This window comes from Acartia tonsa, chromosome 11 (assembly GCF_053477335.1).
Source record: "Acartia tonsa isolate MP-2025a chromosome 11, ASM5347733v1, whole genome shotgun sequence".
NCBI lineage: Eukaryota > Metazoa > Arthropoda > Copepoda > Calanoida > Acartiidae > Acartia > Acartia tonsa.
Genome location: NC_137270.1, coordinates 1,688,227 through 1,711,767, shown reverse-complemented (window position 1 = coordinate 1,711,767; position 23,541 = coordinate 1,688,227). Strand labels below are relative to the sequence as shown.

At 30.8% G+C, this 23,541-nt stretch overlaps 6 protein-coding genes across 7 annotated transcripts in view; all 6 read right to left on the bottom strand.

The window, feature by feature from the left end:
- LOC145332434 (uncharacterized) overlaps positions 1-23,541 on the bottom strand; it is a 444,908-nt gene that overhangs the window by 7,588 nt on the left and 413,779 nt on the right. The gene's annotated exons all lie outside the window — the stretch shown is intronic.
- Positions 391-3,738, bottom strand: LOC145332917 (uncharacterized). Its single transcript, XM_080178024.1, has 2 exons — positions 3,650-3,738; positions 391-2,111 (listed from the first exon to the last, which is right to left on the bottom strand). The coding sequence occupies exon 2, from the start codon at positions 2,085-2,087 to the stop codon at positions 798-800; it is 1,290 nt and encodes a 429-aa protein (XP_080034150.1). The 5' UTR covers positions 2,088-2,111; positions 3,650-3,738; the 3' UTR covers positions 391-797.
- LOC145332916 (uncharacterized) lies at positions 3,727-7,534 on the bottom strand. The gene is made up of 2 exons (XM_080178023.1): positions 7,446-7,534; positions 3,727-5,907 (listed from the first exon to the last, which is right to left on the bottom strand). Exon 2 carries the CDS (start codon positions 5,881-5,883, stop codon positions 4,594-4,596), a length of 1,290 nt encoding a protein of 429 aa, XP_080034149.1. The 5' UTR covers positions 5,884-5,907; positions 7,446-7,534; the 3' UTR covers positions 3,727-4,593.
- On the bottom strand, positions 7,523-11,321 carry LOC145332918 (uncharacterized). Its single transcript, XM_080178026.1, has 2 exons — positions 11,242-11,321; positions 7,523-9,703 (listed from the first exon to the last, which is right to left on the bottom strand). Exon 2 carries the CDS (start codon positions 9,677-9,679, stop codon positions 8,390-8,392), a length of 1,290 nt encoding a protein of 429 aa, XP_080034152.1. The 5' UTR covers positions 9,680-9,703; positions 11,242-11,321; the 3' UTR covers positions 7,523-8,389.
- Positions 11,319-16,780, bottom strand: LOC145332433 (uncharacterized). The gene is made up of 4 exons (XM_080177428.1): positions 16,688-16,780; positions 13,735-14,467; positions 13,120-13,123; positions 11,319-12,409 (listed from the first exon to the last, which is right to left on the bottom strand). Exons 2-4 carry the CDS (start codon positions 14,440-14,442, stop codon positions 11,856-11,858), a joined length of 1,266 nt encoding a protein of 421 aa, XP_080033554.1. The 5' UTR covers positions 14,443-14,467; positions 16,688-16,780; the 3' UTR covers positions 11,319-11,855.
- Positions 16,780-21,712, bottom strand: LOC145332921 (uncharacterized). 2 transcript variants are annotated; one of them, XR_013884374.1, is made up of 3 exons: positions 21,602-21,712; positions 17,291-18,793; positions 16,780-16,936 (listed from the first exon to the last, which is right to left on the bottom strand). XR_013884374.1 is itself a non-coding variant. In XM_080178032.1 (2 exons), exon 2 carries the CDS (start codon positions 18,766-18,768, stop codon positions 17,707-17,709), a length of 1,062 nt encoding a protein of 353 aa, XP_080034158.1. In that variant the 5' UTR covers positions 18,769-18,793; positions 21,602-21,712; the 3' UTR covers positions 16,780-17,706. The 2 variants fall into 2 exon arrangements, 1 of the variants encoding a protein (XP_080034158.1); XM_080178032.1 differs by having other exon boundaries at positions 16,780-18,793.

The window sequence follows — 23,541 nt, the reverse complement described above, 5'->3', positions numbered from 1 at the left end:
TAGAATTATATATTGGATAACAAAAATTAAAGAATATATACATTTTTTGGCATTCAAGAGGACAGAAAAAATTACAATTTTATATCAATTAGTATTCCTCAAACTTAGGTTAGGATAATTTGGGTATGTACAACGTAGCCCTGTAAGGGCAGGACAACACAGGTTTATGTTTAAACAATTAAGCAAACAAAATATATAAGATACTACCTATTTACACATTTTTACAAATAACATATTTTATGATTTTTTCTTTTAAATTGTTTTTGGAGAAGTAATATTATTTACACATTTACAAATCTTACGTACAAACATAAATATACATAATCAAGCACACTTTTTAGAAGACATTTACAACAAATTCGCAATCTAGGTTCATGCATTCATCAAACATTAATCTACTTAAACAAATTCCTCACTCTCAATTCCTTCTTCCTCTTTTAAAATTACTTCCACAATCTCAGCCTCTATATTTATACAGATAGGATCCTCATCAAGAGTTTCTTCTTCTTTTATCTCAAGTTTTACATCAGCTTCACCACAATCAAAAAAACTGGTAGAAGCAGAAGGTGCAACTTTATTCTTTAGTTCTAAGTTGAGCAGATGTCCAGCTGATTTCTTGTTTTGTAATTGTAATTGTATTTTTTTCTTTTAAATTGCTTTTGGAGAAGTAATATTATTTACACATATAATCAAATCTTAAATACATACATAAATATATAAACAAGCACTAAAAGATGCTTACAACAAATTCGCAATTTAGGTTCATTCATTTATCAAAGATTTTTATTTTTATCTACTTAAACAAATTCTTCACTCTCAATTCCTTCTTCCTCTTTTATAATTACTTCCACACTCTCAGCCTCCATCTTTGTAGAGAGAGGATCCTCATCAAGAGTTTCTTCCTCTTTTATCTCTAGTTTTATATCAGCTTCACCACAATCAACAAAACTGGTAGAAGCAGAAGGTGGAACTTTATTCTTAGCAGATTTTAACTTCTTCAGATGTCCAGCTGATTTATTATGGCTATACAGTGCTGAATTATTGATAAAGGATTTCTGGCATAATTCACAAGAGTATGGCCTCACACCTGTATGGATCCTTTTATGTACAATTAGATCACTACTTGTACAGAAAGCTTTTTTACATATATCACAAGAGTATGGCTTCGCTCCTGTGTGAATCCTCTTATGCACAGTTAGCTCACCACTTGTACGGAAAGCTTTTTTACATATATCACAAGAGTATGGCTTCTCTCCTGTATGGATCCTTTTATGTACAGTTAGATTATTTTTTTGTGAAAAAGCCACTTTACATGTATCACATTTAAATGGCTTTACTCCTGTGTGTATCCTCTTATGGTCATTTAAATGACGTTTTAGAGAGAAAGTCTTTTTACATGTATCACAAGAGTATGGCCTTTCTCCCATATGAATCCTTTTGTGTGAAATTAAATTACTAATAGTAGCAAATGCCTTTGTACAGGAATCACAAGAATATGGCTTCTCTCCTGTATGAATCCTCTTATGTACAATTAAATCACTACTTGTACGGAAAGTTTTTTCACATGTATCACAAGAGTATGGTTTCTCTCCTGTATGGATCCTTTTATGTACAGTTAACTTATTTTGTTGTGAAAAAGCCACTTTACATGTATCACATTTAAATGGCTTTTCTCCTGTGTGAATTCTCTTATGGTCATTTAAATGACGTTTTAGAGAGAAAGTCTTTTTACATGTATCACAAGAGTATGGCCTTTCTCCCATATGAATCCTTTTGTGTGAAATTAAATTACTAATAGTAGCAAATGCCTTTGTACAGGAATCACAAGAATATGGCTTTTCTCCTGTGTGCATTCTCTTATGGTCATTTAAATGACCTTGTTGTGAGAAAGTCTTTTTACATGTATCACAAGAGTATGGCTTTTCTCCTGTATGTATTCTTTTGTGTACAGTTAATTCAGAATTTGTACAGAAAGCTTTTTCACATGCACCACATTTGAATGGCTTCTCTCCTGTATGGATCCTAATATGAACTGTTAATTTGTTCTTTGTTGAGAATTCCTTGCAGCAGATATGACACTTGTTCATGATGGGTTCTTAATTTTCTTGCACCTGCAATAAACATTATTCAATGAAATAACAAATAGAAAATAATGATTTTTTATCTTTTTATTTTTTAAGTAACAAATCTATTCTATTGTCATGGATGCTATCTGAGCAACCGTATATTCAATTTATGACGTTATCTGAACACCACAAAGTATAGAAATGCTCGGCCAGGTTAGGGATGAAATTCTTTTGTAGGCAGTTAAGTGCTTTATTAAGCCATAAAAAAACAATTGAACATCATCTATAAAATAATAACAAAATTATTCATTAAAATAAACAAAAAATTACTTCTTAGCCACTTTGAATAAGAAAATCAAAATTATGTTCTTTGACACTTAAACGTTGGTCGCTTATAACTTAGAATCTTTAGTATGGCTTTTTTATAACTAAAATCAAATCGTACAAAAAACCTGCTGATATAAAAAATGTGTGTTTGGTGCTTTTCATTATTTTTGTTTAAAAAATAAGAGGGGGGGATTTTTGACACATTTGCGTAAACGGTGAGTATAGGCTTTATCTTTGGACTGAGAGGATAGGTTATTAAAGATAAAATCATTCTTATATGATGAATTTTCCCAAGTTTAAAATCAAAACTTCTTATTTGAAGAGCTAGAGGTAAATTTATAAAAACAACATTTTTAGAAAAAAAATACAAACGGCCTCCAGGTTCAGGTGCTGCAGGCCTCCAGGTGGCCTCTGGACAGGTAAAAAATCTAAATTTCTTATTTGAAGGACTAGAGGTGAGTTTATAAAATAACATAAGCGTATTTTAGATGTTATTTTCATGTTTGAAGAAAAAATTACAATGCATGTCTTGTAATTTTTTCTTTAAATGTGAAAATAACATCAAAAACTACGCCTGTGTTATTTTATAAACTTACCGCAAGCACTTTAAATAAGAAATTTTTATTTTTTACCTGTCAAGATGTCACCTGGAGGCCTGCAGCACCTGAACCTGAAGATTTCTGTCGCAATAACCATGACATCTGTGAGGCTGTTTTTGAGATCTTGTGCTTCATTGGTGCTGATTTATAAAAATTAACAGTGGAAACTTGTAACCAAAAGATGCATCTACGTTTCATATTTACAGTAAAATCATCCTAAATGAATAATAAAGCTGCTTTTCTGAAAATTCAGAATTGCCTATTTTTTTGGTTCGCAGTTTATTTTAAAGTCTTAAAACACACACATTTAGTAGAATTCTGCGAAAGCTACCACTTCCTTTATAGAATTTGTCTGTGAGATCAGACCTAAACACATGTTTTAACTAGGTACCTAATTGTTATCAGTTATTAGAACAAGAATTCAAATGAGTGAGGCAATTTAATTGAGGAGAAAAGGCCGAGTATTAAAGACCAAGGAGGACTCTTTTACTACATTCAGCACTCAGTGATGACAGATCAAGAATTTTATTTTTGTTAATAGATAAAAATATATAAAGTTTGTGTAATATTTTGTTTTTTTGATTTTAAACAGATATGTTTTATGAATGTGTATAATACCAGAGTGTAAAGATATTTTAATAAAGAAAACTAACTTACCTAACTTAGCTAAATTCAAATCACACACGTTTTCTTTCATAAAATAATCTTGGAGTCTAGATTCATTTTATAATCAGTCTGAAAATGAATATAATTTTAAATGTAACACAATTCTAATTATGAGAACTAATTAAATATGAAAAAAATTAGAATTATATATTGGATAACAAAAATTAAAGAATATATACATTTTTTGGCATTCAAGAGGACAGAAAAAATTACAATTTTATATCAATTAGTATTCCTCAAACTTAGGTTAGGATAATTTGGGTATGTACAACGTAGCCCTGTAAGGGCAGGACAACACAGGTTTATGTTTAAACAATCAAGCAAACAAAATATATAAGATACTACCTATTTACACATTTTTACAAATAACATATTTTATGATTTTTTCTTTTAAATTGTTTTTGGAGAAGTAATATTATTTACACATTTACAAATCTTACGTACAAACATAAATATACATAATCAAGCACACTTTTTAGAAGACATTTACAACAAATTCGCAATCTAGGTTCATGCATTCATCAAACATTAATCTACTTAAACAAATTCCTCACTCTCAATTCCTTCTTCCTCTTTTAAAATTACTTCCACAATCTCAGCCTCTATATTTATACAGATAGGATCCTCATCAAGAGTTTCTTCTTCTTTTATCTCAAGTTTTACATCAGCTTCACCACAATCAAAAAAACTGGTAGAAGCAGAAGGTGCAACTTTATTCTTTAGTTCTAAGTTGAGCAGATGTCCAGCTGATTTCTTGTTTTGTAATTGTAATTGTATTTTTTTCTTTTAAATTGCTTTTGGAGAAGTAATATTATTTACACATATAATCAAATCTTAAATACATACATAAATATATAAACAAGCACTAAAAGATGCTTACAACAAATTCGCAATTTAGGTTCATTCATTTATCAAAGATTTTTATTTTTATCTACTTAAACAAATTCTTCACTCTCAATTCCTTCTTCCTCTTTTATAATTACTTCCACACTCTCAGCCTCCATCTTTGTAGAGAGAGGATCCTCATCAAGAGTTTCTTCCTCTTTTATCTCTAGTTTTATATCAGCTTCACCACAATCAACAAAACTGGTAGAAGCAGAAGGTGGAACTTTATTCTTAGCAGATTTTAACTTCTTCAGATGTCCAGCTGATTTATTATGGCTATACAGTGCTGAATTATTGATAAAGGATTTCTGGCATAATTCACAAGAGTATGGCCTCACACCTGTATGGATCCTTTTATGTACAATTAGATCACTACTTGTACAGAAAGCTTTTTTACATATATCACAAGAGTATGGCTTCGCTCCTGTGTGAATCCTCTTATGCACAGTTAGCTCACCACTTGTACGGAAAGCTTTTTTACATATATCACAAGAGTATGGCTTCTCTCCTGTATGGATCCTTTTATGTACAGTTAGATTATTTTTTTGTGAAAAAGCCACTTTACATGTATCACATTTAAATGGCTTTACTCCTGTGTGTATCCTCTTATGGTCATTTAAATGACGTTTTAGAGAGAAAGTCTTTTTACATGTATCACAAGAGTATGGCCTTTCTCCCATATGAATCCTTTTGTGTGAAATTAAATTACTAATAGTAGCAAATGCCTTTGTACAGGAATCACAAGAATATGGCTTCTCTCCTGTATGAATCCTCTTATGTACAATTAAATCACTACTTGTACGGAAAGTTTTTTCACATGTATCACAAGAGTATGGTTTCTCTCCTGTATGGATCCTTTTATGTACAGTTAACTTATTTTGTTGTGAAAAAGCCACTTTACATGTATCACATTTAAATGGCTTTTCTCCTGTGTGAATTCTCTTATGGTCATTTAAATGACGTTTTAGAGAGAAAGTCTTTTTACATGTATCACAAGAGTATGGCCTTTCTCCCATATGAATCCTTTTGTGTGAAATTAAATTACTAATAGTAGCAAATGCCTTTGTACAGGAATCACAAGAATATGGCTTTTCTCCTGTGTGCATTCTCTTATGGTCATTTAAATGACCTTGTTGTGAGAAAGTCTTTTTACATGTATCACAAGAGTATGGCTTTTCTCCTGTATGTATTCTTTTGTGTACAGTTAATTCAGAATTTGTACAGAAAGCTTTTTCACATGCACCACATTTGAATGGCTTCTCTCCTGTATGGATCCTAATATGAACTGTTAATTTGTTCTTTGTTGAGAATTCCTTGCAGCAGATATGACACTTGTTCATGATGGGTTCTTAATTTTCTTGCACCTGCAATAAACATTATTCAATGAAATAACAAATAGAAAATAATGATTTTTTATCTTTTTATTTTTTAAGTAACAAATCTATTCTATTGTCATGGATGCTATCTGAGCAACCGTATATTCAATTTATGACGTTATCTGAACACCACAAAGTATAGAAATGCTCGGCCAGGTTAGGGATGAAATTCTTTTGTAGGCAGTTAAGTGCTTTATTAAGCCATAAAAAAACAATTGAACATCATCTATAAAATAATAACAAAATTATTCATTAAAATAAACAAAAAATTACTTCTTAGCCACTTTGAATAAGAAAATCAAAATTATGTTCTTTGACACTTAAACGTTGGTCGCTTATAACTTAGAATCTTTAGTATGGCTTTTTTATAACTAAAATCAAATCGTACAAAAAACCTGCTGATATAAAAAATGTGTGTTTGGTGCTTTTCATTATTTTTGTTTAAAAAATAAGAGGGGGGGATTTTTGACACATTTGCGTAAACGGTGAGTATAGGCTTTATCTTTGGACTGAGAGGATAGGTTATTAAAGATAAAATCATTCTTATATGATGAATTTTCCCAAGTTTAAAATCAAAACTTCTTATTTGAAGAGCTAGAGGTAAATTTATAAAAACAACATTTTTAGAAAAAAAATACAAACGGCCTCCAGGTTCAGGTGCTGCAGGCCTCCAGGTGGCCTCTGGACAGGTAAAAAATCTAAATTTCTTATTTGAAGGACTAGAGGTGAGTTTATAAAATAACATAAGCGTATTTTAGATGTTATTTTCATGTTTGAAGAAAAAATTACAATGCATGTCTTGTAATTTTTTCTTTAAATGTGAAAATAACATCAAAAACTACGCCTGTGTTATTTTATAAACTTACCGCAAGCACTTTAAATAAGAAATTTTTATTTTTTACCTGTCAAGATGTCACCTGGAGGCCTGCAGCACCTGAACCTGAAGATTTCTGTCGCAATAACCATGACATCTGTGAGGCTGTTTTTGAGATCTTGTGCTTCATTGGTGCTGATTTATAAAAATTAACAGTGGAAACTTGTAACCAAAAGATGCATCTACGTTTCATATTTACAGTAAAATCATCCTAAATGAATAATAAAGCTGCTTTTCTGAAAATTCAGAATTGCCTATTTTTTTGGTTCGCAGTTTATTTTAAAGTCTTAAAACACACACATTTAGTAGAATTCTGCGAAAGCTACCACTTCCTTTATAGAATTTGTCTGTGAGATCAGACCTAAACACATGTTTTAACTAGGTACCTAATTGTTATCAGTTATTAGAACAAGAATTCAAATGAGTGAGGCAATTTAATTGAGGAGAAAAGGCCGAGTATTAAAGACCAAGGAGGACTCTTTTACTACATTCAGCACTCAGTGATGACAGATCAAGAATTTTATTTTTGTTAATAGATAAAAATATATAAAGTTTGTGTAATATTTTGTTTTTTTGATTTTAAACAGATATGTTTTATGAATGTGTATAATACCAGAGTGTAAAGATATTTTAATAAAGAAAACTAACTTACCTAACTTAGCTAAATTCAAATCACACACGTTTTCTTTCATAAAATAATCTTGGAGTCTAGATTCATTTTATAATCAGTCTGAAAATGAATATAATTTTAAATGTAACACAATTCTAATTATGAGAACTAATTAAATATGAAAAAAATTAGAATTATATATTGGATAACAAAAATTAAAGAATATATACATTTTTTGGCATTCAAGAGGACAGAAAAAATTACAATTTTATATCAATTAGTATTCCTCAAACTTAGGTTAGGATAATTTGGGTATGTACAACGTAGCCCTGTAAGGGCAGGACAACACAGGTTTATGTTTAAACAATCAAGCAAACAAAATATATAAGATACTACCTATTTACACATTTTTACAAATAACATATTTTATGATTTTTTCTTTTAAATTGTTTTTGGAGAAGTAATATTATTTACACATTTACAAATCTTACGTACAAACATAAATATACATAATCAAGCACACTTTTTAGAAGACATTTACAACAAATTCGCAATCTAGGTTCATGCATTCATCAAACATTAATCTACTTAAACAAATTCCTCACTCTCAATTCCTTCTTCCTCTTTTAAAATTACTTCCACAATCTCAGCCTCTATATTTATACAGATAGGATCCTCATCAAGAGTTTCTTCTTCTTTTATCTCAAGTTTTACATCAGCTTCACCACAATCAAAAAAACTGGTAGAAGCAGAAGGTGCAACTTTATTCTTTAGTTCTAAGTTGAGCAGATGTCCAGCTGATTTCTTGTTTTGTAATTGTAATTGTATTTTTTTCTTTTAAATTGCTTTTGGAGAAGTAATATTATTTACACATATAATCAAATCTTAAATACATACATAAATATATAAACAAGCACTAAAAGATGCTTACAACAAATTCGCAATTTAGGTTCATTCATTTATCAAAGATTTTTATTTTTATCTACTTAAACAAATTCTTCACTCTCAATTCCTTCTTCCTCTTTTATAATTACTTCCACACTCTCAGCCTCCATCTTTGTAGAGAGAGGATCCTCATCAAGAGTTTCTTCCTCTTTTATCTCTAGTTTTATATCAGCTTCACCACAATCAACAAAACTGGTAGAAGCAGAAGGTGGAACTTTATTCTTAGCAGATTTTAACTTCTTCAGATGTCCAGCTGATTTATTATGGCTATACAGTGCTGAATTATTGATAAAGGATTTCTGGCATAATTCACAAGAGTATGGCCTCACACCTGTATGGATCCTTTTATGTACAATTAGATCACTACTTGTACAGAAAGCTTTTTTACATATATCACAAGAGTATGGCTTCGCTCCTGTGTGAATCCTCTTATGCACAGTTAGCTCACCACTTGTACGGAAAGCTTTTTTACATATATCACAAGAGTATGGCTTCTCTCCTGTATGGATCCTTTTATGTACAGTTAGATTATTTTTTTGTGAAAAAGCCACTTTACATGTATCACATTTAAATGGCTTTACTCCTGTGTGTATCCTCTTATGGTCATTTAAATGACGTTTTAGAGAGAAAGTCTTTTTACATGTATCACAAGAGTATGGCCTTTCTCCCATATGAATCCTTTTGTGTGAAATTAAATTACTAATAGTAGCAAATGCCTTTGTACAGGAATCACAAGAATATGGCTTCTCTCCTGTATGAATCCTCTTATGTACAATTAAATCACTACTTGTACGGAAAGTTTTTTCACATGTATCACAAGAGTATGGTTTCTCTCCTGTATGGATCCTTTTATGTACAGTTAACTTATTTTGTTGTGAAAAAGCCACTTTACATGTATCACATTTAAATGGCTTTTCTCCTGTGTGAATTCTCTTATGGTCATTTAAATGACGTTTTAGAGAGAAAGTCTTTTTACATGTATCACAAGAGTATGGCCTTTCTCCCATATGAATCCTTTTGTGTGAAATTAAATTACTAATAGTAGCAAATGCCTTTGTACAGGAATCACAAGAATATGGCTTTTCTCCTGTGTGCATTCTCTTATGGTCATTTAAATGACCTTGTTGTGAGAAAGTCTTTTTACATGTATCACAAGAGTATGGCTTTTCTCCTGTATGTATTCTTTTGTGTACATTTAATTCAGAATTTGTACAGAAAGCTTTTTCACATGCACCACATTTGAATGGCTTCTCTCCTGTATGGATCCTAATATGAACTGTTAATTTGTTCTTTGTTGAGAATTCCTTGCAGCAGATATGACACTTGTTCATGATGGGTTCTTAATTTTCTTGCACCTGCAATAAACATTATTCAATGAAATAACAAATAGAAAATAATGATTTTTTATCTTTTTATTTTTTAAGTAACAAATCTATTCTATTGTCATGGATGCTATCTGAGCAACCGTATATTCAATTTATGACGTTATCTGAACACCACAAAGTATAGAAATGCTCGGCCAGGTTAGGGATGAAATTCTTTTGTAGGCAGTTAAGTGCTTTATTAAGCCATAAAAAAACAATTGAACATCATCTATAAAATAATAACAAAATTATTCATTAAAATAAACAAAAAATTACTTCTTAGCCACTTTGAATAAGAAAATCAAAATTATGTTCTTTGACACTTAAACGTTGGTCGCTTATAACTTAGAATCTTTAGTATGGCTTTTTTATAACTAAAATCAAATCGTACAAAAAACCTGCTGATATAAAAAATGTGTGTTTGATGCTTTTCATTATTTTTGTTTAAAAAATAAGAGGGGGGGATTTTTGACACATTTGCGTAAACGGTGAGTATAGGCTTTATCTTTGGACTGAGAGGATAGGTTATTAAAGATAAAATCATTCTTATATGATGAATTTTCCCAAGTTTAAAATCAAAACTTCTTATTTGAAGAGCTAGAGGTAAATTTATAAAAACAACATTTTTAGAAAAAAAATACAAACGGCCTCCAGGTTCAGGTGCTGCAGGCCTCCAGGTGGCCTCTGGACAGGTAAAAAATCTAAATTTCTTATTTGAAGGACTAGAGGTGAGTTTATAAAATAACATAAGCGTATTTTAGATGTTATTTTCATGTTTGAAGAAAAAATTACAATGCATGTCTTTTAATTTTTTCTTTAAATGTGAAAATAACATCAAAAACTACGCCTGTGTTATTTTATAAACTTACCGCAAGCACTTTAAATAAGAAATTTTTATTTTTTACCTGTCAAGATGTCACCTGGAGGCCTGCAGCACCTGAACCTGAAGATTTCTGTCGCAATAACCATGACATCTGTGAGGCTGTTTTTGAGATCTTGTGCTTCATTGGTGCTGATTTATAAAAATTAACAGTGGAAACTTGTAACCAAAAGATGCATCTACGTTTCATATTTACAGTAAAATCATCCTAAATGAATAATAAAGCTGCTTTTCTGAAAATTCAGAATTGCCTATTTTTTTGGTTCGCAGTTTATTTTAAAGTCTTAAAACACACACATTTAGTAGAATTCTGCGAAAGCTACCACTTCCTTTATAGAATTTGTCTGTGAGATCAGACCTAAACACATGTTTTAACTAGGTACCTAATTGTTATCAGTTATTAGAACAAGAATTCAAATGAGTGAGGCAATTTAATTGAGGAGAAAAGGCCGAGTATTAAAGACCAAGGAGGACTCTTTTACTACATTCAGCACTCAGTGATGACAGATCAAGAATTTTATTTTTGTTAATAGATAAAAATATATAAAGTTTGTGTAATATTTTGTTTTTTTGATTTTAAACAGATATGTTTTATGAATGTGTATAATACCAGAGTGTAAAGATATTTTAATAAAGAAAACTAACTTACCTAACTTAGCTAAATTCAAATCACACACGTTTTCTTTCATAAAATAATCTTGGAGTCTAGATTCATTTTATATTCAGTCTGAAAATAAATATAATTTTACATGTAACACAATTGTAATTATGACAACTAATTAAATATGAGAAAATGAGAATTATATATTGGATAACAAAAATCAAAGCAGGTATACATACGGTGCATTATTTGCCAAGTGTACCACTTTTCTGCAATACCTCTAAAACCGGTTTTTAAGGCATAATTTGTTGAAGAGTATTTTTTTCTTATACAAATTGCCCCAACACAATAAAGAAATTAAGATATAAATTATTAATTTCTGTCAATGGCAAGTCGGTTATATTAAGCAATAGTTTTGTCCTATTAAAAAAACACCCTGTATAAGATACTACCTACATATTTACACATTTATACAAATAACATATTTTTCAAATAATTATGATTTTATTTAAAATTGTTTTTGGAGTAGAAATATTATTTACACATTTATCAAATCTTAAATACAAACAAAAATAAACATAATTAAGCACTTTTTAAAAAACATTACAACAAATTCGCAATTTAGGTTCATGAATTTAGCAAACATTTTTATTTCTATCTACTTAAACAAATTCTTCACTCTCAATTCCTTCTTCCTCTTTTATTTCCTCTTTTATAATTACTTCCACACTCTCAGCCTCTATGTTCATAAAGACAGGATCCTCATCAAGGGTTTCTTCTTCTTTTATCGCATGTTTTACATCTGCTTCACCACAATCAACAAAACTGGTAGAAGCAGAAGGTGGAACTGAATTCTTAGACCATTCTAACATCCTGAGATGTCCTACTGATTTGTTGTGCATTGACAATTCTGATCTGGAGTAATAAGATTTCTGGCATAATTCACAAGAGTATGGCTTCTCTCCTGTATGGACCCTTTTATGTAGAGTTAATAAACTTGATCGTGAGAAAGCTTTTTGACACCAATTACATTTGAATGGCTTATCTCCTGTATGAATTTTCATGTGTGTTGTTAAATCACTGCTTTTTATAAATGCTTTTCCACATAGATTACATTTAAATGGCTTTTCACCTGTATGTATTCTTAAATGTATTTTTAAATAGCTCTTTTGAGAGAATTCCTTGCAGCAGATGTGACACTTGTTCATGGTGGGTTCTTATTTGTTCTAGCACCTGGAAATAAAACAAGTTATATTTAAAAATCTGAAATTAAACAAACAGCTTACCAACCTTGTTAACTTCTCGATAACTAAATTCACGTTTAATTTTTCCCTTTTTTGAAGACACACAATAACAATGACATCTGTGATGCTGTTTTTGAGATCTTGTGCTTCATTGGTGCTGATTTATAAAAATTAACAGTGGAAACTTGTAACCAAAAGATGCATCTACATTTCATATTTACAGTAAAATCATCCTAAATGAATAATAAAGCTGCTTTTCTGAAAATTCAGATTTGCTTATTTTTTTGGTTCGCAGTGTATTTTAAAGTCTTAAAACACACACATTTAGTAGAATTCTGCGAAAGCTACCACTTCTTTTATAGAATTTGTCTGTGAGATCAGACCTAAACACATGTTTTAACTAGGTACCTAATATTATCAGTGATTATAGAACAAGAATTCAAATGAGTGAGGCAATTTAATTGAGGAGAAAAGGCCGAGTATTAAAGACCAAGGAGGACTCTTTTACTACATTCAGCACTCAGTGATCATAGATCAAGAATTTTATTTTTGTTAATAGATAAAAATATATATAAAGTTTGTGTAATGTTTTGTTTATTTGATTTTAAATAGATATGTTTTATGAATGTGTATAATACCAGAGTGTAAAGATATTTTAATAAAGAAAACTAACTTACCTTACTTAGCTAAATTCAAATCACACACGTTTTCTTTCATAAAATAATCTTGGAGTCTAGATTCATTTTATAATCAGTCTGAAAATGAATATAATTTTAAATGTAACACAATTCTAATTATGAGAACTAATTAAATATGAGAAAATGAGAATTATAAATTGGGTAACAAAAATTAAAGCAGGTATACATACGGTGCATTATTTGCCAAGTGTACCACTTTTCTGCATACCTCTAAAACCGGTTTTTAAGGCATAATTTGTTGAAAAGTATTTTTTTCTTATACAAATTGCCCCAACACAATAAAGAAATTAAGATATAAATTATTAATTTCTGTCAATGGCAAGTCGGTTATATTAAGCAATACTTTTGTCCTATTAAAAAAAACACCCTGTATAAGATACTACCTACATATTTACACATTTATACAAATAACATATTTTTCAAATAATTATGATTTTATTTAAAATTGTTTTTGGAGTAGAAATATTATTTACACATTTATCAAATCTTAAATACAAACAAAAATAAACATAATTAAGCACTTTTTAAAAAACATTACAACAAATTCGCAATTTAGGTTCATGAATTTAGCAAACATTTTTATTTCTATCTACTTAAACAAATTCTTCACTCTCAATTCCTTCTTCCTCTTTTATTTCCTCTTTTATAATTACTTCCACACTCTCAGCCTCTATGTTCATAAAGACAGGATCCTCATCAAGGGTTTCTTCTTCTTTTATCTCATGTTTTACATCTGCTTCACCACAATCAACAAAACTGGTAGAAGCAGAAGGTGGAACTGAATTCTTAGACCATTCTAACATCCTGAGATGTCCTACTGATTTGTTGTGCATTGACAATTCTGATCTGGAGTAATAAGATTTCTGGCATAATTCACAAGAGTATGGCTTCTCTCCTGTATGGACCCTTTTATGTAGAGTTAATAAACTTGATCGTGAGAAAGCTTTTTCACACAAATCACATTTAAATGGCTTATCACCTGTATGAATTCTCATGTGTATTGTTAAATCACTGCCTTTTGTAAAGGCTTTCCCACATAAATTACATTTAAATGGCTTTTCACCTGTGTGTATTCTCGTATGTACTTCTAAATATCTCTTGTTAGAGAATTCTTTGCCGCATGTATCACAAGAATATGGCTTATCTCCTGTATGGATTCTTTTGTGTATTATTAAGTAACTACTGTATGAAAATGCCATTTCACAAAAATCACATTTGAATGGCTTCTCACCTGTATGAATTCTCATATGTTTAGTTAAATTACTCTTTCTAGAGAATTCCTTGGAGCAGATATGACACTTGTTCATGATGAATTCTTGATTGTTCTAGCACCTGAAATAAATTCAGTGTGGCCACAACCAAAAAAATACTGATACTGAAGAAAAAAAAGGAAATACTGAAAATACTGAATCCTAAAATAAGAAAAAATACTGAAATACTGAACAAAAAAATACAAATACTGAATAATTATTTTTTTTATGTGATTCCTCATTTCAAAATTTCATATCATCAAAGCTTTGTTATTAGAGGGATATTTTAAAGATCTTTTAATTTTGCCTCTTAGATTTTCTTGCATCAATTAAGCAGAAAATGACTGATAAATATTTTAAATGATTACAAAACTTAAATACTTTTTAGTTGAGTTAAGAGCATAGACGTCCAACCTTTTTTTTTGGGGGGGGGGGGGACATTTTTTTAAGGGGGGGATAATTCGCTTTTGGAGGGGGTAAAATGGCGCGCGAAGCGCGCCGCAAAATTTTTTTTACCCTCCCAAAATTTTTACCCCGGGGGTAAAATTTGTTTGGGGGGGGGGTAATTACCCCCCATGAAATCTGTTGACAGTGGTAAATTTTGTTTACCCCCCCCCCAAAATTTACCCCCGGGGTAAAATTTTTGGAGGGGTAATTTAAATTTTATTAAATATTTAGTATTAGAAATGCTAAATAGGAAGTGCGCAAAAATTTTCTTTGTTAATTATAAATTATGAATAGGGGGGGTAAAATGAAAAAATTTTTGGGGGTGCCTACGGCACACTAAATTCGTTTGGGGGGAGGGGGGGGGGTAATCGCCACTTTACCGCCCCCCCCCCCTTTGACGTCTATGGTTAAGAGCATGCTAAAAAACTTTACCTTCAATAATCATGCAAAGTACTCACCTTAGATTATTCTTTCTATTAATAGACAAAAAAATACTGTATAAAAGCATCTCAAATATCTAAAAAAAAGGGGGGGGGGTTTAATGCAACCATCTCGTAATCAATGTATAAATGGCACTTAGAATTCGAATTTTGATATAAAATTCTGCATGAGTAATCCTTGGTAGGTCTATTTTCCCTAAATCGAACAAAAAAGTTGAAAAAGTACCGGCTAACGGCTTAGCCGTTTAGCCCTTTTTTGGCTATTTTTAGGGCAAATCTGTCATAAATTACGTAGGAATCAACTTTTTGAATCATATTTTTGCTTTAAATCATGTGAAATGATACAAAAACAACATTTTCAGATTTCTAGTACCAGCAACTACCGGCTAGAACCGTTTGAAAACATTTTGGAGCAAAAAATAGTATTATGTGGAGATAGGTTTCGTGATGATTTGCATTGAAAATAGCCCAAAAAATGGCTAAACTGTTGAGCCGCCAGCTGTTAGCCATTATTTTTCCAACTTTTTATTCGATTAAGGGAAAATAGACCTACCAAGGATTACTCAAGCAGAATTTTAGATCAAAATTCGAATTCTAAGTGCCATTTATACATTGATTACGAGATGGTTGCATTAAAACCCCCCCCCCCTTATATTTGAGATGAATTGAAAAAAAATGTATATTACCATAAAAAAAAAAATTAATGTACAAAGTTATAGGGTAATTTAAAGGAAAGTAAAGTGAGGCGCGAAGTGCCGAAAAAAATCTGACATCAACTACTTAAATAAACATCTTATTTAAGCAAATTTTTTTGGAATTTAAGAAATAATGAAAATACTGAATCATGAAAATTTCCAAAAACTGAAAAATACTGAATAAAATTTTCAAATACTGAATATTCAGTATTTACTGAAAATACTGAAGCCCCAATTTCCAAATACTGAAGAATACTGAAGATTTTCAGTATACTGAAGAATATGGCCACGCTGTAAATTATATTGAATGTAATACCTGTGTAGAAGTAAAAATAATAATTCTAAGCCAACTATATCTCATATAATACAGCTACTCTATATGTAGGGTGTGTCTGTCACTTTGTAGATAAAAGTATTACAGTTGTACTCTATGAAAACTCTCCTCTTAAATCTAATTCTAATCCAACTTTCCATTATATCCACTCACATGTACATGACTATAGTATTATTACCCGATCTAATTTTGATGTTTTATTCAATGTCCATTTTCAGCTTTCGTTTAAAATACATAGTATAGAAAAAAATCACCCAAAACTCCCATTTTTTTAAATAATATTTTTATTACAGAAAACTTATTCACTTCTATTACAGACAGACAGACATCCTACATCTTTAATATTGATATTCTAAAGATTCTGCAACATGATGTTTGTTACCTACTTTGCTAAACTCAAATCTCTCGTTTTTTTCCTTCTTTGTGTTTTTCTTTCTTTTTATTATCTTTAGAGTCTCAGTTCATATTATATTCAGTCTGAAAATAAATATATTTTAATTTTACATATAACACAATTCTGATAATGAATTTGATTAATTGAATTTAAGAAATATGAAATACTAAGAAATTAAAGATGGTATACAAACTTTTTACACAAAAAAACAGAATAAAGGAGTTGTAGCTTTTGTAGTATTCTGTAAAGGTGTGTGTTTTGAGACTTTAAAATAGAAGTAGATCGGTAAAATAGATACAATATAGAACTGTGAATAAACAGCGGCAAAATCGCCAGTTTATCTAAAAACAGGAATATCCTGTTAATTTTTTTTCTCTTGCTACATTACACAAATTTGTATCATTCAAGAGAAACTTATTAATTTCTAATCAAGTTGACCTTGTATTTGCTGTGTAAACATAAAATTTGGCGGTTTTCTGATGGTGCGGCGTTTCGATCACCGTTTTCTCACAAATCCATGTTATACCCCCATTAGAGCAACTGCCTAGCCAGATCTTAGAGCTCTACTCCTGTTTTAAAGTCATAAAGCACACACCTTTGCGAAAATCTGCGAAAGCTACTTCTCCCTTTATAAAAAGAAACAGTATCTACACGATTTAGTTAAAATATGTTTTACTATATCATATCAATTAGTAACTTAGGTTAGGGTAAATTCTTTATGTACAGGGTGGCCCCGCATGGTTAGGGCAACGCAGATTTATGTTTAAACAATAAACATGAAAGCAAATAAATATATAAGATACTGCCTATTTACAAATCTTTAAAATATTTTTTTTTCAAAGAATTATAATTTTAAGTAATAAAATTGTTTTTGGACAAGCAATATTATATCAAATCTTAAATACAAACATAGATATATAATAAAGCTAAAAGACATTTTCAACAAATTCGCAATTTAGCTTCTTTCATTTCTCAAACATTTTTATTTTTTAAAAATTTTTATCTAGGTACTTAAACAAATTCTTCACTCTCAATTCCTTCTTCCTCTTTTATTTCCTCTTTTATAATTACTTCCACACTCTCAGCCTCCATCTTTATAAAGATAGGATCCGCAACAAGAGTTTCTTCTTCATTCTTCTCTGCTTTTATCTCATTGTTTAATTTTTGTTCTGGATGCAAATATTTGTGGATACTTAAGACGTCTTTAGATTCAAATATTTTGTGACAAACCTCACATGAGTAAGATTGTTTATTCTTAACCTCCTCTTCTGTATGAATCCTCATATGTCTTTCCAAATGATGTTGTTGTTTGAATGCTTTTTCACAAAAATTACATTTAAATGGCTTCTCTCCTGTATGAATTAACATGTGTCTTGCTAAATTCCCCCTCGTAGAGAATTTCTTGTGGCAAACATCACATGAGAATGGTTTTTCATTCTCAATATATAGAGGATCTTCATCAAGAGTTTCCTTTTCTTCTGTCCCAAGTTTCTCATCAGCTTCACCAAAAGTATCAAAACTGGTAGAAGTAGTAGGTGAAACTATATTCTTATTAGATTCTAACTTCTTTAGATGTTTTGCAGTTTTGTTGTGCTGTGACAATTCTGAATCAGAAGAATACAATTTCTTGCATACTTTACAAGAGTATGGTGTTTCTTCTTTATGGAGAAGCTTGTGAATTGTCAAATTACTTTGTTGTGTGAATGACTTATTACACGTATCACAAGAGTAAGGCTTCTCTCCCATATGGATCCTACTGTGTTTTATTAATTCACTATTGAATTTAAATGCCTTTTCACATATATGACATTTGAGTGGCTTTTCACCTTCATGAATTCTCATGTGTTTTGTCAAATGAAATTGCATTGTGAATGTTTTTTCACATATACTACATTTATAAAGCGTTTCAGATGGGTGTGATTTTTTCATGTGATTTGTTAAATTACCTGTCTGTGTAAATGCTTGATCACATAAGTCACATTTGTATGGCTTCTCTCCAGTATGAATTTTCTTGTGTCTTATTAACTCGCTTTTGAAGGAGAATTCCTTGTGGCAAATGTCACATGACAACATGATGGATTGTAAATTGATCTTGCACCTGGAATAATAAAACAGTCTTCAGCATTATGAGAGTTGTCATCAATATTTAGCAGTTATGCCACTATATCAGTCTACTAGCAGCTACGCCCCTAGAGGCCTCTAGTGGCACTTTAAATTTAAAATATGTCTGTGTTGGGTTGACGTTTATAAAATCGAGGGTGGTGGTACCCTCCCCCAAAATAGTTATAATCCTTCCCTGGACCTATGAGAAGCTTCCCTGTTAAGGAGGTCCCGATTGGATTAGCCCGTAGCAAGATCCTTCAGTACAAACACACAGACAAACAGACATCCTGTTACTTTAGTATAAGGATAAGATTGTAAGAATAATTCTTCTAGGGCTACTAAATCTTGTAAACCTCCTCTGTTTTTAACTTACTCAAGAAGATGCATCTAGAGGATGGATGGACCAACATTAGCTACAGAGTAAATTGACCCTACTAATAAAATACCTACTTCAAGTATCATACCATAAAAATTAAACTTAAAATCAATAAAACCTACAAAAAAAAACTGTCTCTGACGGACACTTGTAGTATCCCAGATTGATTAAATAATAGTTCTTCTACTTAAAAATAAGATCTTTAATCTCTTTAAATTTTTTCCCATATTAGTAAGGCATTTATACATAACCTAATAATTTCAGGGGAAGGGGCATATCCCCCCTATACTATCATTTTAGCTCCCAGAACGCTCATTTTTTGCATCCTTTTACAAAAATACAAAAATATCTTGTTTTAGTCCAAAAATATGTTTTGCTCTATATTATTATAGCACACCTGCCCTCCCCCCCCCCCCCTTGAGGGTAAGTAAAAGCGGCCCTAAACACAAAGGTTGTTAAATAAAAGGGTAAAGGACGCAAAAGGGGGGGGGGGGAAATGTGGTGACTCGTGCCACGACATACCAGCAATTTTATTTTGGGTGCTACTCCCTTAGTTTTAGAGATAATTGGGTGAAATCTTTTGGGCTGGGTCACTTATTACCCCAAGTTTTGGTATCTTTCAAAAAAAACGGCGGCGGAACCGCCGCTCCCGCCGTTCGCCGCCATTTTCCGCCGCCGCCCAAAAAAAATTTTTAATTGCATTTCTCGCCGAATTAGGCAATTTGAGACCATGTTATTTTTTTCAAAAATTTTTCCCCTTATAACCAACCCTGCGGGGGGACTTATAAAGGTATATTTTAAATTCAGTGCCTCTCCTAAGCTTTTAAAGATATTGAAACAAAATCTTTTGAGGTAGGTCAGTAAAAAATATTTGAATAAAAAATGGCGGCGGTACCGCCGCTCCCGCCGGCTACCGCCATTTTCCGCCGCCAAAAATTTTTTTATTACATTTCTCGCCAATTTGGAATCATTTGAGACCATGTTATTTTTTTCAAAATTTTTTCCCCTTATAACCAACCCTGCGGGTTTTTTTTTTATTTTTTTATTTTTTTCAAATTCTCGTTTATTAAGGTATATCTTAAATTCAGTGCCTCTCCTAAGCTTTTAAAGATATTGAAACAAAATCTTTTGAGGTAGATCAGTATAAAATATTTGAATACAAAATGACTGCCGCTCCCGCCGTCCACCGCCGCCGCAGGATGGCTTGTAAGGGGAAAAAATTTTTGAGAAAAAAAACGTGGTCTCAAATGATTCCAAATTGCCTAATTCGGCGGAAAATGGCGGCGAACGGCGGGAGCGGCGGTTCCGCCGCCGTTTTTTTGAAAGATACCAAAACTTGGGGTAATTAGTGACCCAGCCCAAAAGATTTCACCCAATTATCTCTAAAACTAAGGGAGTAGCACCCAAAATAAAATTGCTGGTATGTCGTGGCACGAGTCACCACATTTCCCCCCCCCCCTTTTGCTTTGACTGACCTATAATCAGGAAATTTTTATAAAACAGGGGATTTGATTAAAGGGGAGGTAGGTTGTGCTAAAATTCCGTAGAGGAGTGAGTTTTAAGGCCTAAAAACAGTACCTAGTAAAATGATGTATTCACTAAATATGTGTATATATTTTTTATTGAAGTTAACATTAATTTTATCGTTCTACTACTATTTTAAAGCCTTAAAACTCACACCTTTACGGAATTTTAGCACAACCTTCCTTCCCTTTTTTATAGCCTTCAAGCTCTAATGAAAGTTGATGTAACCAATTAAGATCTGGAACCAATTGTTAAGGGTTAATTATCAGTTCTGTATAATTAATGCATTTAAAAATCACTTATTAATAGCATTTGATTTTTGCAGAGACATTATATGTTAGAAAACTGATTCTAAAGTTTTGCTTCTTTCTAGTTTATAACATCAAATATGATTAATTGTGCTATTACCATTTAAATCCAACAGGTTATTAACAAAGTAATATAAGCTGAGCAAGAAAATTTTAGAGCTTATTTGGAGAAACAAGAAAAAAATTCATATTAGTTACCTAGGTATTATCTTATTATATAAAGTTATAAGCTTTTTTTGTTTGTACCAAAGGATCTCGCTAACCCCTGAACCGATCGGGTTCTCCTTTACATGGTAGCTTCTCATAGGTCCCGGGAAGGTTTATAACTATTTTCTTTGGTGGTGAGAAAGCCCTCCCCCCCCAAAAAAAGTAAAAAATAACAGCTAGTGTATAAATAAGGTAGGTATTTAAATATAGTTACAAAATTAAGTTATAATCACATTGCATTATTTCAGTGAAAATATTTAAGTTAATTTGCAAAACTAAAGGTAAATGATTATATGCAAGTGATTAGCTGCAAATTTATAACATTTCCAATACTTAAATACTAGAAAAAAATACAAATTTTTTCCTAAATAAATTGTTTATAAATTACCTATATATATTTCCTCTCAATGATCACTGTAAACTATTGTAAATGTTGTTGTCTAGATTTTTAGTACCACATAGTATTAAACTGAAATATTAAGTAGTAATCTGAAATATTTTTAACAATTATGAAATTAAATATTTATATATCAATATTTTTTAAAAATAAACAAATAACGAAGTGAACAATAATAATATGAAAAAAAAAGATTTAATTATAGTTTAATTCTTGATACATCTCTAAAATTTAATTATGATTTACTAGTTAGTAGTAATGAAACTAAAAAACAAAATTTTGTTTTGAAAAATGCTCTGTTTATTTACTTTGTACGAATGCCGCACGAGTTTTCAATTACTAAATGTCGTCTTTTAAAATTAAAATGGTCAAAATCTACCAAAACAAATTTTCCCTAAATCCGAATATGTTTATGATGAAAAAAATAGTGTTTTTCGAAAAATAAAATTATTTAAAATTTAAAAAAATCCTATGCCTAGTATATTCTTTTGACAATGTAAAATTAAATGTGGAAGAATTTTACAGGTTTACGCTTTTTTTATTAAAAATAATTAAGGAAGTTTTTGGTAGAATTTGTTTTGTATTTAAAAACGACATTTTGAAGAATTTTACAAACGCGGCATTTGATCATTGTTTACAAACAACTTTCGCAAATTCAATTCTATTTTAAATATTTAAATTTTATTCATTTAGACTTATTTCTTATTCAAGTGATAATTATTCTAATAGTTTTAGTAAACTAAATAAGGAAATTAAAAGAGTAATGCCTATTCAAATAATCAATAAAGTAAAATTTTCTATGTTTTATAGCTCATTGACGATTTTTATAAATCAAAAAGAACTCCTTATATTCATCCTAAGCAAATTTATGATAGTTTTCCTAAATTAAGAAACAAATTTATAAAAGAATGCAGATTTTGATCTAATAATCATGTTTTAAAGTCTTAGATTACATATCTTTATGGAAAATAAGCAGTAAAAATTATCTCTTTATAATGTAAAATTTGTTAAGATATTTTAGAATAAAGCATTTATGTTAGGGGTGTCAAATCGTCGTATTCAGATTTTTACAAAAATCCGACAAAATAAGCTCTTTATAAATTGAAAAAGAATTTAATTTAGCAGGTATTTAAAAATTCTTTTTCTTTTTATCTCATATTTTCACAGTAGATTTTCTCCTACAGCAGCCATTTTTTTAACATTTACCTACCTAACATTATCTAAAAAAGCATGAGAAACTACAGTGCTACAAAAGTTACAAAAATTAACAATCCATATCTGCAATTTACATTGCGGATCTGGATTCTGGGTCCAAAAATTTAGGTGGATTTGGATTGCCACCCATAATTTAAAAATTTTAGGTACTTACCTAGGAAAGTCTGTGGCATATTTAATAATGAAAGAATTATTTGATGAATTTAAAACTTGGAGCTTGAACTGTGGCTATTCAAAATGTATTGTCCTACTCCATGAAACTACCAAGAAACTATGATTACACACATACACTGTACTTTTAGACAAGGGTTATGCAATCATAGGGTAGGTTGTATGATTGGAAACAAAATGCCAATTGGGTGCTATATACCCCAATAAAAAGACATGTGTGTTTCAATGTTAGTAGAAAGGGCTAGAATTCAAAACAACTCCTTGCCCCATACGGCCACAGTGTCCCACATTAATTCACAGTTGTAAATGATACTCTCAGCACAGGAGCTTTGTGTATTGATACTATGCTTTTGGCATCTTGGGGCTAAAAATCTGGTTTTATTATTTGTACATTTATATATCCGCGGAAAGCTGTTTATAATATGATTCAAGAAATGATATATTTATATTTATATTACAGATGAATACTGTTATGAATAAACCTTCCCGGGACCTATGAGAAGCTACCCTGTTAAGCAGAACCGGATTGGTTCAGTGGTTACCAA